The following is a 15,788-nucleotide window of genomic DNA, read 5'->3' as shown; positions in this document are numbered from 1 at the left end:
ATAAAAGTGGGCCTGAACTACTTACTTGAGCTGGGACTTGGTGCAGTGTGTGAACAGAGAGTGCAGCAGGTGTTTTCTCTGCTTGTCAGTCCACAGTTTAAACCAGTGGAGCACAAGGTTCATCCGCTCCTCAAATAACTAGGAGTAAATGAAGACACGACACCAACAATGATGAGAAGCTTAACCTCAGTGCATAAGAGTCTGCATGCTTTGCCAAAAACTGCAAACTGGCATCCAAAGCACTGATGAAGACCATGGATATGGCAAGGCCCCAGGGGAAAAATGTTCATACATTAGTGTGACAATGGCTGGAAAGTTACTGAGTAAGTCCTGATATGCTTTTTAAATATACATACTGTGCAGCTCTACAGGTTTCATATCATGACAGATGTGCGTTAAAATAATATTCTTTGAACTGCAGCCAGTAATATCACAGCTTGAAATTTATTTGATGCTATTCCATTAATGCTAGCCTTTCTCAACTCACTACTCAGTATAATATGAATTACCATTATCTATTAGTAAGACTTGGGTCCTGCCTCACACAAGCAAAAGAGAAAAGTGAATATGAATTTTATTGAAAGTAGGAGGTGCAGTACAAATAAATGTTAAATATAATGCTTTTATTATAAAGCAAATAGGCTAGTTTACCCTATGATTTATGTTCAATGACAGGAGCACAGCAAAAAGAGGAACAGATACAGTGCACCTGCTTCAAATTGTCAAATTATTTGCACAAAACACAAAAGCATTATTCCACTGTGCTATTTTAAAGCGTTCCCTCCAGGTTTTCACAAAGGCCATTAAATCTGCAGCACCTCATCTGTAAGGCTGGGTGTTATAATTGAGCCATTTCTGCCACCTGCTGGCTAAAGAATACAATGAGTATAACACCACCTGAGGTTTTCCTCATTTCGCCTTTTAGCTGTTAGTGTCTGTCCTTCTGACCTGCAAGTTGTTGGGCTTGTGGTTCAGGGGAGTCCAGGTGCTGAACCGGGTCTCAGAGGGCAGGCTGTGCGCTTGCTGTGGCTCATAATCTGTTCCGCTGAGCTGCCATCTCTTCACTGAGTGAGGAGCTGAGTTCAAGTTGGTCTCCATGAGTTGAAAAATCTAAGTAAAACTGCCAGGGACCCTGTTTAGATGACCGAAGTCATATTTACTGACTCTCCTCTAGGGAAATATCTGCTTACTGGCTGCTCTCTGCTCACTGCTCCCTGTAACCTTAGAGACCAATCAACAAAGAGATGAGCACGTTCCTTCACTCCTGCAAACACACACACAGACACACAAGAAGGAAACATCCAGCAGGTTCTTGTCAGTCGAAAATCAATCATTAAAATACTGCGCAAAATGGAACACTTTTTATTAATGCACTTTCTATCTTTTTACATTTAATAGTTAAATGTAATGAATAGGGAAGCTATAGTGTGCAACATTATTACTTGAATGGACCGTGAGAAGTATTTGAACATCCAAATGCCAATAATACACAAATAATTAAAGAAACAAAAGCTGAATGGCAACACATTGATAAATAAATATCTTTTATATTATACTTTTGTGTGTGCCAAGCCCAACCCATAACCTTTTCAAACACACACATCATCACCCCACATCAGGCACAGTGAAATTCTCTAAAATACAAGTTATTTATCATTTCAGCACAATTCCTAGATTTTAGTTTCAGGAAAAATAATACTCAAATGATCACAGCAAGGTGCTCCACATTAATTGATGAATTTTCAGAGTGAAAAGAGATGCATGAGAAAGGTTAGCCTGTAACACGATAAGCATTTTTTCTCCCTCTCCTTTAAAATTTTTAAATTGTGATCAGGACTGAGACAACACATGTATTACAAGGGTCAATAAAAAACAAAATTACCACAGTTAAAACACTAATCCCATATCAGCTAACATCACTGGTTAAAATAAGAGACAAAGTAGAGGACTTGCAACCTTAAGCAGCATCAAATCACAACATAGTCTTAAAGCCAGAATACAAACATAAATTCAATGTGTTCAATGAAAGTCACTAAAAAAGGTTTAAAACAATAAGGCAAAGCAAGGACAAAGTAAAAAATTAAGGCATGTCTGTGATGTCAACATTTGGATTATTAAGTCTTTTCCAGCATCAAACTAGCACATCAGTGACCATGAGTGTGTTTTGAATGTTGCATGGATATGTGCAAATATATTCAACACTGAACAATGTGTTGGTGATATGAGGCCACTCACATGTAGCAAGAAATTAGAAGCAAAAACACAAAATGGAGTCGCCGCCCATTTCTTTTTCTTTCTACTCTGGACAAACAGAGCTTCTCTGTGTTGAAACGTTACTGTGTGTTAATGAATTTAAGAATTTAATCACTTCTCAAAATCTCACATGAAAGATTCATAAATGTGTTTAAAGTTCTATGTTGAGATGTGATGATTACATCTCTGTATCTATGTTCTCATGTTTGTGATGTTACAGACACTGACAGCCTGTGACAGTAGATATGATGATGTGCAACAAAGTATGTTCATATAAATCTTGCAAAAGAAATCAAGTTTGCAGTCAGTTCATGAGCTGAAAATATTATTTAAGACCTGTGAAGTCTTCTTTTGTCAGGTGAGTTTTATCTGTTTAACCTTCGATTAGCATATATTGGAAATCTAGATTGTTTAAAAATTAGTGAACTGACTAAAACTTGACTATAAACAGGCCATAACAGAAATGCACCAATGCAAAAATGTTTAATATACTGCACTGCTGGTCAGACAGTAGCTGAAGATCTAGAAAAGAAGTTAATATATTGCTGCTGATTCATCAGAGGAGATGGTAACAACACAAGGTGAGAGTAGTTTTCTAATTCATTTTCAGCACTAAACCTAATACTCAATGTTGGTTTATTGTGAATAAAATTAAAGTTGGTGCATCCTTATTAGGAAATGTTACAATAAAGCCATCCCCCTGTGCAGACAGCCAATGCTGGTGAACACCGTTGTTGTCATTGCTGCAAAAATACTTGAAAAAAGTAGAGCCTACAAGCTTTCTTGAGCTCCAGCTTATCTTACAGGCTCTCTCAGTGGCATAAAACAAATAGCTGGGTCAGATGAAGTTGAGAAATAACCAGGAGAAAAATCACATGCTGGCAGTCCGTGGGATCTCTTGGGTGTCGGCTAGATTCAGTTTCTGACTGGAGTAGCAAGGTCAAAGCAAAACACAGGCATTATTTAGACAGGAACAGCTCTGGAGGCAAAAAGATGTATGAGAACAGATGAATGATTGGTATTGAAAGGATACATTGAAGAACTCAGCTCCTCAAGCTGTTCAAAAAAAAAAAAAAAAAAAAGAAAAAAGAGAAAAGGATATTTTAATAATATTAAATATGTGAACACTCTGTCACAACTTCCAAAACCCCTTAATGATTATTCTTGGAATTTATCCTGTTGGATATGCAACAAGTATTTGAGTAAACCTTTGAAGAGTTTAATGCTTTTGAGTGGAATAAGCAGGTGAATCCTTCCTGGGCTCAATGAACAGCTTTATCCAGGATAATACGACATAATAAGCTCAACATGCTGTAAAACAAACTTTCTGGTTGAGTACTTCTGAGCGTTATTCAACATATTAATGACACGTGACCCCACACAAACACATAAAACTACAACTTTTGAAGAATGTGTTGCAAATGCTGTCTCTGCCTTACATTAAGAAGCAACTTGTCCATGTTGGTGTCACAGGCTACTTTCCTCTGGTCCTCAGGCATTTCATCGACTTCACCATAGAGGTCAAAGTGCAAACGGGCCAGTTTCTCCTGCATCTCCCTCACATGCTCCATCTGGTCAATGGAGCACTCATTGCCTGAGACAGAGTAATGACGAGGAGTTAGAAGGAGCTGGTGTCTCCAATCTGTCATCTGATTTAGCTTTATGAGGTCATTTACGATTCCAGACATTTGTGAGACCAATTGTAACCTGCTGAAGTGCTCTGAGTTATCTGCGTTACCAAATGCTTGGAGTTTCCCTGAGTGGAAGTCATTGAGAAGGCTAAGCAGGCCCTTCTCCATCTCCTGAACATCTGAGACATCTGTCAGAAAGGAGTGCTGGATGGTTGGTGCTGCCTTGCTCTGGTTTTGATTCGCTTTGCCACCCGGACCGGCCTGATACCTGGGTTTATCCCTGACCCCCCTGGAGAGAGAGACAAACAACACACAACAGTCTGGCAACCCACTTTGCTTCTATAAAAGGGACAGCACGATGTTGCACGGTGAAAATGGGTAAAATGTTTGTTCCTGTCGGAGTCCGACCTTTTGTTTTTGTTCCTCTGGCTGGAGTGAGTCCCCACGTTGGAGCCGTGGCCGACGTGCCGTCCCCCGGAGGAAGCGCTGTTTTTCCGGCCAGAACCTCCGCTCGGTGCCGCCGTGCTGGTGGAGGTCCTGACACTCTTTCTCTTCAACTTTCGCTCCTCCATGACTTCATGTTACGGTGCTGTCAGGTTTCCTGGTCCAAAGGCAGGGAACACCTGTTAGCTCCGTCAGTCCGAGCCAAACCACCTGGCTAACGCTAGCTTAGCAGCTAGCTAGTGGATTAATCCTCACAACCCTCAGCACTGTCTAGGAAAACTACAAACCAAAAGGATGAGCCAATGAAGATACAGACTCACAGCAGCAGTGGAGAAACTGACAGGGTGTCCACAACACTAAAACATATCTAAACCGTCACAGTTTCCCCATGAACCTCGGAAGCTAGCTAAGTAGCCTGCAAACTCCAAAACTTCCTCCTTCGGTGGGACGCAACAGAGCGGACCGTGGCCCCATTCCAAACAGCTACACACTCACCCTTCAACCACAGCTAAACAGAGCACATCACTTCACTCTACACAGCAATTTTGTTTTTTCTTGTGTGTTTTTTTTTTTTTTAAGTTTTCCAAAAGCAAACAGGGAATTTTAATTTACTGGAAGCCAACACGAATCTCTCACCTGCGCTGCCTGGCGTCCTTCCGAGGTTCCTGCAACAACAAACGGGACGGAGCCCCTGCTGGCCGAACAGATTTTATGGGTGTGCAGTCCTGCAGGACGAAAAGTGCTCAATATCTTGTGAACGACGCTATTTTGCATTGAGATAACAGTTTGATTTTACTGGATTTAGAGCACTCATAAATCACACTGAGTCATGATTTCATAAATGTAATGAGAAGTATTTTAATGACCTCTAATCAGAGATCATTTTTCTTCGAAATGTGAAACACCTGTTGTGATTTTATTGGGACGCAGGAATGAGTGGCTATATTATTACTAAGTGTACAAACCCGACCCTCAGTTCAGTGTCAATTATTTTTCTGATATAAAACATTATTATTTATATGACTGGACTGAAATAATGTCTTGGCTGCCTGTTTTTCCTCCAGTAGAGACAATTGTCTCTGTATATTGTATTTGTTGTCCAGGATTTTTTGGAAGCACAGTTGGAGTTTTGGAGGAGCAGTTTTCAGAGGAGATTTCCTTTAAATTCAACCAAAATTACGATCGCAGAAGTGCACTGGCAACAAACAACCACAAGGTGGTGCTGAGTGACCATCGAATAATGGCTGCAGTCTGTCGCCTTTCTTGAGTTTTTTAAATGATTGCAACACATTAATTGCAAATGAGACACAGAAATCTAACACAATGTAACTCCAGATGTGAGAGAGAAGCTAAAAGGTGGGAGGACGTGGACGAGGATAACAAGGACTGATGTATCACAGGAAACTGAAGCGACTTCGGCAGTCCATGTGTTGTAAATCATGGCGTGACTTTTCAGTTTTTTTGTTTGTTTGTTGTTTTCTACAAACAACCTCAGCAGATAAACTGTTGCCAGACTAATTTAGACATTTTGCACCAATCTAATATAACTTTTCTCCGCTGTCTACGGTAAAAACAGTGCAATGTAGAATTTTATGTGCACACTGGATTTGCTTTTTGTCACCCATTCAGTGCATTCCATGTTTACAACAGATTTTCATCATCACAGCAGTTGACCAAATGGATGCAGAGCAGATGAGACATATTGTCATCTGGGACAATGTATCTGTCCACCAATCTGCTTTAGTGGTGGTTTCAACAGCTTTCAAAATTTTCACACAAATTCCTCCCACCCTCTCTCTGTTTCTGGCAAACTATACAGTGACAACATTTTTTTTTACTTTCAATAATTTCACAGTTTTGAATTAAAATTTTTTTTTTTTTTTTAGTTTTCAATAATAAGTCTCAAATATGAGGTGGTCTGCTATTTGTGTATGCTTATGTATGAACTGTATGCTGCATTTGTTTTGCTTTAGCATTTGCTTTAGCAATCAAGAATAATGTAATTAAAGAAGAAACCGGTGATGAACTTTTTAATTAACTGTGTTTTTCTTTAATTTAAATAATATTCAACACCATTTAATCTTGTAAAGATTAATATTTTGCAATGAATGAGGATTCAAGTCTGTAGCTTTTGCCATTTCGCTCTTCTTGAATTGCTACAAAATAGCTTATTTTATCCAGTTACACTTTCTTTCTTTTTTTATTTACAGGAGGGCTTTTATGAGCCACTTTACAAGGAAAATTGTACTAGACAGCAACATAAACGTTTCATCTATTTTCGAAAAAATATTTCAATTTTAGTCTAAACTGTGACCTCCTGTTTGAGACTCAAGACAAAAGAGTTTACTAATGAAGAGCTCTGAATATCAAAGTATGATATTCACTTTAAAATTATGTCCTATTTTTTTGCATGCAGACCTTGCCACTAGCCAAATTCTGGTCTCCCTACGCTTACTGTCAAGTTAGAATCTAAAATGTGGTGGTTCAGACAGTGCAGCTGAGTGAGTCAGTGCTCATCGCTGTTGCAGTGTAATGGAAAGGGGCTTCAATCACTTCAGGTAACTGATGGACAACACTTAAAAATAACTGGTGTACAAGATGCACATGCATTATGTCTCTAAATATCAGCATGGCTCCATCTCTCCAGCTCCACACCAATAGTGAAAAGGTCAGGAGAAATATTAGTTAACTTAATTAGCTGAGTTTTATTTTTAGGACAGGCTTGTGATCAATGAACAGTCAAAAAGGTACAAAAAAATTATTCTGACTTTTTGAAAAAGTTCCAGAGTTTTTGGGAAACTACCTGCTGAGGAAAATGGACTCATGCTGGCAGATAATTTTGGCTTCTCTCTTTTGCTCTTTCACTTCTCTCTGAGTTACATTGTTTTTTCTCTCTTTCCTTCTCTTTCGTGTCGTGTGAGCTTTTGTGTGTGCATGTGTGTGTTTAAGTGTGCACGACAGTGGCTGAGTGAGATGAACCAGGATAAAATGTTACAAATGAACACATTTAGACAGTCACGTCCACAGAGCCATTAACATAGTGGACACACTGAAACCCACAGGTAGACGTACACACACACACACACAGCTATCTCTCATCCATAATTGCAGTGTAGGTGCTGCTTGGAGAGCTAGCTGCTGGTTAAAGCCAGTTCATTCCTTTCTCATGTGTACGGCTGCTTGAATTATACATCCGACTGGAAACGAATGACAACTTGTCTAATTACACACCCCATCTTACTGCTAATTCTAAGTTAGCTGCCTTTCTAATGTGCCATTATTCCAGCACTTTAACAGACCTACTTTAGTGACTGAAGATACTGCAATCCTGGACAAAATGTGATTTGAATGAACAAATCAGGGACATCAAAATGGTTTGTGTGCATGTGAAGAGAAGGCTCTCCTTACAAATTGATTCAGAAAAATAACGCCCTTTATTTCACACTGAAATGAAATATGTTTTTAAATCTTCCTCTCTGTGGACATTACCAATGTTAAGGGCAGAAATGTTCATGTTGGATCCATCAGGAATAAAGGAATGAAGGTATGAAGGCCGCTCAATTCACTACTGTTCCTCCTCCTCCCAGTGTGACAGGACACTCAGGGGACGTGTAAAGCAGACACTGGGTGTTTGCGTGGGTCGATGGGGAATTAAAGTAAGGCAGGAGGTTACAAGTGTGTGCGTGTTTTTATTTCAGCAGCTGTGACCCAGAATAAGACATTTTATTCACCCTTCATTTTGCTTCATCTACCTCATCTACCCCCCGCAAACAAATATGAAAACACTTCAACTGAATGTTTCATATTAAAAAAAAATTAAATCTATTTCTTTCAGTGTGCTGTATGAATGGATATCATTGTGTTGATCCTTCATTATTTTGTCCTCCATGCAAGGACAAGGAACCAATAGTCTCACATGAATTCACATATGCAGTAGGCTAATACACATTAGCTGAGCTAAATGGAGGGAGTGGATTAAAAAGAATCATAATGGGATATATGTATCACCTCAGGGTCATGAAAACACAAAAGCCTGAAGTATAAGCAATATAAGAAATAAATTAAAAGAATAAGACTTGATATTTAGGATCCAACTATCACATTTTACTTTAGATATTGGAGCCTCCTTGAACACACTGACGAAAGGGCCTCACAAACTTCCCCTTCAGAGTAGCATATGCTGATAAATCTAAATTATAGGTTTCAAGAGTTGAAGATGAACACTGTAATAGGACAATATAATAATCAACCTATGTTCCTCGATCTGGGCCAAAGAGTGAGTCTTGAAAGCAGGTATGTGATCACAGTTATTTTTTATAATTGCACTATGCTACATCTGTTATGTGTTTCAGCCTCTCCTTCCTTCCATCCACCTGTCGTTTCCAACTCTTCGTTATATCCTCTTTAACTTTTGTGTCCCTCTCATACAATTCCCCGTCTCCTCCCCCTCTCCTCCTTCCTCCCCCACCACCACCCCTCTCCCATTCGCCTCTTCCTGTCGTCCTCTCACCACTCTGTACAGGGTCCAAGTGACATTTGGCTGTCCTCTGCCTCGAGGGGGTCCAGGAGATGCAGACGTTTTTGGCAGGCAGGCACAGGGACGCCTAGGGGTCCTGACGGGGACTCCTGGACTAGGAAGAGAAAAAAAGTCCACATCATAAATTGCACCCACACTCAGAAACACACATACGCTCTCTGGGTGCACATGCATAAGCAAACAATTGCACAAACAGAGAAGAGATAACACAAACACACACCGACACATGTAAATGTGTGTGTGCACAAGCAGTCATACACCTACCAATCCAACAGGCATAATGAAGACACAGTGGATGGTAAATGCGAGAAAGCGAGGGAAGCTGCCCCCACAGAAAAGTTTGGAATACAGTAAATAAACAGGGAATTGGATTTGAATTGCTAAACTATTGAGCATTGAAATGCCCTTCTGGCTTCACTCCTTGTGCTCCTTTCTATCAAAACTTTATTTACTTCGGCTGATAATGATATCTGATATGAGACACAAGGAGGAACCACAGAAATCAGATTTAAAAAGAAAAACAAGAAATTCCAAATTACAACTTGGGCAAAAAAAAACAAAACAACACAAAACATTAAAAGTTCAAATGGAGAGTTTTGGCTCTGTCCTAGGCTCCCACCACTCATATATCCCTTTGAGATCACTCAACTGTCCATTTTCCCTGTGCACTCTCCTGTCTCGCGGGTCTCTTCAGAGAGATAATACGCTGGTCATCGGGGGAGCAACAGGGCGAGGGAAGATGGAGATGAAGGGCTAATTGCATGGTGCCGGAGCTCATCGGTGCGACACTGCCTGCTTTTTTGGCTCCGCCATAATTACCTGGTAGCCACAGATGTTTCATGCCATTGTTGTACACCCAGACAGACAGGAAGGGATGGATAGATGGATGGAGAGGAGAGGAGATATAAAGAGGGAGAGAGTGAGGTATGTTCCGTCTCGTCAGTTGCAAACTTCAACACTCATCGGGGGGAAAAAAAAAAAAAAAAAAAAACGGCGATCAGCGCTTTCTCTCTTCATTTATCCCTCTATGTTTTTACCTATTCTTTTATTCATCTCTCAATCCATTATCAAACCGGCCCTTTTATATTTGCACCTTGAGTGCTGATGGGTAATAATAGTTCTCTGTGTGTTTGTGTGTGTGCATGTTTGTGGGTGCGCACAGGGTGCAGCCTTCCCACTGAGGCAGAACAAAGTAGCGTAATAACTCAGACACTGAGCTGACCCTCTCTGCTGCTCTCAAGTACACTTAATGGAGGTGTGTGTGTGTGTGTGTGTGTGTGTGTATGTATGTTCATGTGTCTGTCCGTCTGTTGTATTTGAATATGACTACCTCCACACACCAAACGGTGAGTTTGTGTGTGCTTGTGCATGTTTGGCATGTTTGTGCTGTGTATCCCTTTTTTGTTGTGTGTATGCGTGTGTGTGTGTGTGTGTGTGTGTGTGTTTGTTCATGCATGTGTGTGTGTGTGATTGCGGGTGTTCAAATAGCTGATCCCCTCCAGGGGTGAGTTGTTATGGATGCTGTTCTGTTGAAATTACTGTTATTTGTTTCCTTTAAAACAAGCTAATTGCAGCATAGAGGATTTGTGTGTGTGAATGTGTGTGCGTGTGTGTTTATTCATGTGGGTGTCAATTTGTTTGCTTCCTTGTTTATTGTTTGTTTGTGTCGCATTGCAGACCCCTCCAATTTCTTTAGCATGGACACATTTTCACACCGGTGTCAGAACTCATTGTGCTGCAGCTGTTGGGCAGCAATTTGACTTTTCATCCAATTTATTTTTTCAAAGCTCAACAAAAAACAAGGGAAATTAACTGCACATGAATTGTATTAAAAAAAATCCCAACCACTTGGAATCATTCCATTACTTGTTGGTGTTTTTAAGCCAAATTCTTATTGAATATGAAAAACAAAAATCAGCTGCAATGATTTGATTTCATAGTGATGATTTTCTTGCATTTAACTTACAAATGAATTAGTACAAAAACACAAAATATGGCTCCAACTCAAGCAAAAAAGTTCATTGTCTTGAGACCACTTAGGTCTGTCAAGTGGTGGAAATCCATCCAATGGTCTTGCTGCCTTTACATAAGTTAAAATATCAGCACAAAACACTCAATAGCAATGAAAACATGTTGTGTGAGGATTTGAATGAACTAACCCTTGAAGTCATTTAAAAATTAACTAAAGGGATGAAATTTTAAACCAAATTATGCAGCCATATTTCAGTAACATACAGGAAACTGCTGTGCAAGGATGGCCAGTTCAACTTGGCCCAAAGTTACCATTTATCTTTAAATTGTAATAAGTCCTACTTGAAATACTGAAACATTAAGTGTCAACACTCCCACAATGCCAAGCAGTGTGTATAATAATGTTTGTGTGTGAAAGAGGCTGGGAAAGAGAGGAAGAAGGAAGAAAGTAAGCACATGGCGCTGTCGAGTGGGTGAAGTGCATTAGTCAGTGTTAAGAGGGACAGCTTAGGTAGACCAGGCCGCCCTTCTCTGCCAGACAGGTGAGCCAGTGTCTTTTTATCCATCTCACTCTCACACACATACACACACATCACACACACACCTCTGCCAGCTCCTTCACGTCCCCCTGTGCCAGGTACGTCTACGTCCCGTCTTTGTGTGCAAATGAAAGCACATCAGATCTGACGAGGAAGAAAACACACACACACACAGCATTCTCACGGGGGGGGGAGAGGAGGGACGAGAAAAGGAGAGGGAGAAGAAGAGGTGGCCTCGCCTTCCCTCACATCCCTCAATCCAACACTTCTCCTCCTTTCGTTTGGTTCCATTCGTTCGTCAGTTCTTTCTGTTTTGTGCTGTTCCATGTGCTGGTGCTATGTCTGCCTGTCGCTGCCTCCACTCTTCTCCTGTCCTGCCTTTCTTTGCGCTCCATCCTTTTTCTCCCCTATCGCATCGCTCTCTTTTTTTCCCGTCCATCCTCTTCTTCCTTCTCGCCTCATTCCAGATTCCAAGTGCTTGGAAGGGGGCTTACTGCTCCGGTCACTGCTCGGGGAGTACGGTGAGCTAAAGTAAGCTCAGCACAGAAGAACACCACACACACACACACCCACATGCATGAACATAAATGCACACTTGAACAAACAAACGGAAAAAGGCCCTTTCTCTTGCTCCAATTTCAATTGTGTCTTGTTTGCTACCTGCATATGTTTCTACCTTCTCCAGATCCCGAAGCTTATCTGCACACACAGCATAGAAAGCATTATGAGAACTGGTCTGACATCATACGTACTCAAACACCAAGCGTTCAGAGATAAGCCTCCATGTTCCTATCTCAATCAGTTACTCAGCACTCCAGGCCAAGCAAAGTTCAGCACAAGCGAACGGCACTGAACCAGCAGAAGAGAACATACTTGATTACTCATGCATCTGCACATTATAAAAGTTGCTGTGGCCTTGAGGAAAACAGAGACAATAATATGTGTTTTCAATTAGAGAGAGTTTAGACAGGGCCTGAAACTAATGTGGACTTGGCCTGCAACAACCAGAGTGTTATTACCAAATACAAGACCCAAACAGAGATCTTTTTTTTTTTTTTTTTTCTGTCCACAAGAAGGGAGAAAGCACTAAGCTCTTACTGACGACCGGCTCACTTAGACATCCAAAGTTCAGCAATTTGGAAGGATGATCAGCAGTATAAATATATATCAATATAAAGCATGAACGTTTTCATATCTTGCATACATCTTTGAAGGCATTCAGATGGAGCACTGCTCTATGCTGTACACTTGTTAGTTCTGGTTCAGTTACAGGCCACCATAACTAAAACAGAGACAGTGGAGCATACTGTTCTTGACACTATGTCGGAAGTCAAGCAGCTTTGTGATCTGCTTGCATCATCCTCAACCTTATGCCACTCATCTTCATCTTCAGCATCATCATTTCATATTGATTTTGGTGTCGCTCTGCAGGTGTGTGCTGACCTTTCACATGAGGAGCTCATTCTTCAAGACTTCAAGAGGTGAGGATGATTGAAGTCTAATCTTTCATATGTGGGCGTGTGGGTTGGTTGCTTAGGACCACCGACGGTTAAGGAACCAAAGGTCCTCAGGGTATTAGAGCAGGATATCAGGGAGTCAGCTCTCACAAACAGAAATACACTCATGCTTGCACACACACATTGTGGTGTCTCAGCGACCTCTTGGTGAGTTCAGTGGCAAGGCATGGTGGGAGTTGTCGTTTGAACCTGTAGATCTTAAAGATCACAAACACACACTGGCCACCACATACACAGATTAATGGCAAAAGAAGGAAACAGACCTGTTTTAGGTTCAGTGGCTTTCAGAGGCTGTCGTCATGGAAGGAAAGGTGGACCTGAAGTGACCTCTCTCTGGTCTGATGCAACTGAAAACAAATGATAAAATGGAAGCAAGTGAGTTAGCCCAACTTTCAAGTCAGTATGAATGTGAATCCTTGTCAGAGCTCTGAGATGGCCTTTCGCTGCGAGCTGACCACAGATCAGTGAATATTTATGGGAAATTCATACAAAGGTTTCCAAATACAACCTTAGAGAAAACCAACAGAACAGTTTAGATTAGATCCATGCAGTGGCATGCTATGAGATAACTTTGGGAATATTAATCAATCTGTCATCAGCATTTTCAAAGACGAAATAGAAATTTGTCTCAGAAAAAAAAAAGACTCAAAAATTAAATGTTGCTGAAGAACAGGAGTTACGGAGAAATAGGAGGGGGGGGGGGGTGAGGAAGAGGGGAGAGATGAAGGAGAAGAGAGTCTTTAATGTACGTGGGCCTTGTAAGGTCAGACAGGGGGCTGGGGAGGGGGAAAGGTTACAGGAAAGGTTACCATGATTTATTTAATCACTGATCCATCAGACGCTGCATGTACACACATACACACACAATCAAAGTTCCCTCTCACAGACACAGTTATTATCTCCCACTTACTTTTTCCCCCTTCATACACTCACACACACACACAAATACACAACAGTTTATTCCTCTGTTAAAAACAGACAAACAAGACAACAAGAGACACAGAAATTAAAGTTAAATTCCACTCAGTTCACTTAACTCAAAGCATGTTTTACATGAAGCAGAAATTATTATTGGTTATATTCAAATTGAAGCTACAATTGAGGAATACACAATGTTCTATAAGCAGTAGTTGAAGACATGACTGTGCTCTCTTCGTTTTGGTGAAGTTATGATGAGGAATTCTTTCACTTTCTGGGAAGTCTGTCACATCAATGTTCATCTCAAGATAAATCACCTTTTCCTCTTAATATTCAGATCAGTATCTTTTATCCTGCACTGTTGCTGCAAACCCAGTTGGACAACTGCACAAACTGCCAGTAACTACAACGGTTATCGCAACTGTATTTGTGAACTTTCCAGTGTTCTTGGCCTTAGTCCCTGTTGGCTCTCTGACCTAACCTGATACTGACACAAGCGCCAGGTTTCCTGGAACGTGTAAAGAGGCACAGGAAGACTAAAGAGAATTGGAGAGTGAGGCATTGCCTGTGCATGCAAAAGAAAGCTCATGAAATATGGACAACTGTGGAATAGTCAATGAAATTAATGTAAGAGTTGAAACAAAATGTCCACCACTGCTGTCATATTACTTGTTTCACACACACACACACACACACACACACGTACAGACCTCTTATCCAGAAAAGACAGAGGGTCTGGTAGATGGATGGAAAGGATGATGGGAGGATGAAAGAGCCACACTCATTTTTTTCCCCTGCCTTTTGTTGCAGAGAATGCCCTGAGGCAAGATTTAACAGGGGGAAGAGATGGAGAGGGGAATGGACACAAAAAATAAGAGGTTCCTCAGTGACGATGCCAAAACCAGCATCAATACCTCCGTCCGCTCGCACTCCCTCAGCTCTGTTCTCCAGTACCTTGCTGGAGGCCTCAGTAGCCCTTTGCGACCTTGGTGGTCACTGAACTGGTGTGAACACGCAAGAAACAAGCAACATGGGTGAGACAGTGCGAGAAGGAGATGTAGAGATCCAAGGAAGAGCTATCTACTCCTTTATGTGTCTGTGCCCCCCCCCCCACCCCACCCCCCTCTCTGTCACACACCGTCTGGGCTACATATGTGCTCCTTCACCCCTATCTCCTGGCCAGGGCCGGGGCCAGTGCCCCTGCCACCTTACCCAGGGCAAGGGCTGCATATGTTGGGAAGGTGGGCACTACAGAGGGGGGATATGGGCTGGGTGGGCAGCAGATGGCTGAGCCTTAAGGCCTCCGCTGGTGAGGCCGGTGGTGAGTGTGTACGCATGTGGTGGAGGGTGGGAGGTAAGTGTGCGCGCGTGTGTGTGTGTGTATGTGTGTGTCTGTTGGAGGTGTGTGTGGGTAGGTGGGAGAAGTGTCGGTCTGTGTGAGTTTGTGTGTGTGTGCGCAGGTTTTCTGCTTGGAAGGTTGGATGGACGGGCACCAGTGCAGAAGAACTTCTTCTGGTCACGGTGAGAGAAGAGTGGAAGAGAAAAAGAGAGAGAGACAAATGAAAGAGTCGATCCTGCATTTACCTGGGTGCTTTTTCTGAAACCCACCACTCATTTCTTCAGCTGCAGCACCTGGATCCTTTGGTCGCAGCAACTTCTCACCTTTTTCATGCTCTTTTCAGAAGAATATCTGCTTCAATGACTCTTAAATGTTGGTGCAAATCATGGCTTTCTGTCATTTTTGTATTCTTTTGTCTGATTCAAAATGACTTATTTTAAAGATCCTTCTATCTAAATCGTTTCTTTAAGACACACAACCAGGATCTTTTTCTCACCTTACGTCGGTAAATATGTGTCAGAGTTCGAGTAAGGCCATTTAAGATTCCAACACACATATATGTAGCTATAATATCAAATATTAATATTAATATTAGGTTTAATATTATAACTATTCCTACTGGCCCTTTTTCTTTCAGCG

General features: G+C 41.4%; 1 protein-coding gene across 1 annotated transcript in view; it reads right to left on the bottom strand.

Moving 5' to 3' along the window:
* The window catches only part of ect2l (epithelial cell transforming 2 like), a 70,299-nt gene extending 65,482 nt beyond the window's left edge, over positions 1-4,817 (bottom strand). The window contains exons 1-6 of the mRNA XM_029517100.1: positions 4,293-4,817; positions 3,992-4,173; positions 3,693-3,847; positions 3,229-3,309; positions 949-1,092; positions 26-138 (exon numbers count right to left, since the gene is read on the bottom strand). Coding sequence (XP_029372960.1) covers positions 26-138; positions 949-1,092; positions 3,229-3,309; positions 3,693-3,847; positions 3,992-4,173; positions 4,293-4,456 — 839 coding nt within the window. The 5' untranslated portion in view covers positions 4,457-4,817. The remainder of the gene's footprint in view (positions 1-25; positions 139-948; positions 1,093-3,228; positions 3,310-3,692; positions 3,848-3,991; positions 4,174-4,292) is intronic.
* Positions 4,818-15,788: the final 10,971 nt, after the last annotated feature.

Source organism: Echeneis naucrates, chromosome 2 (assembly GCF_900963305.1).
Source record: "Echeneis naucrates chromosome 2, fEcheNa1.1, whole genome shotgun sequence".
In the NCBI taxonomy this organism is placed as follows: domain Eukaryota; kingdom Metazoa; phylum Chordata; class Actinopteri; order Carangiformes; family Echeneidae; genus Echeneis; species Echeneis naucrates.
Note: the sequence above shows the minus strand (reverse complement) of the source record. Positions and strands in the feature narration are given on the sequence as shown.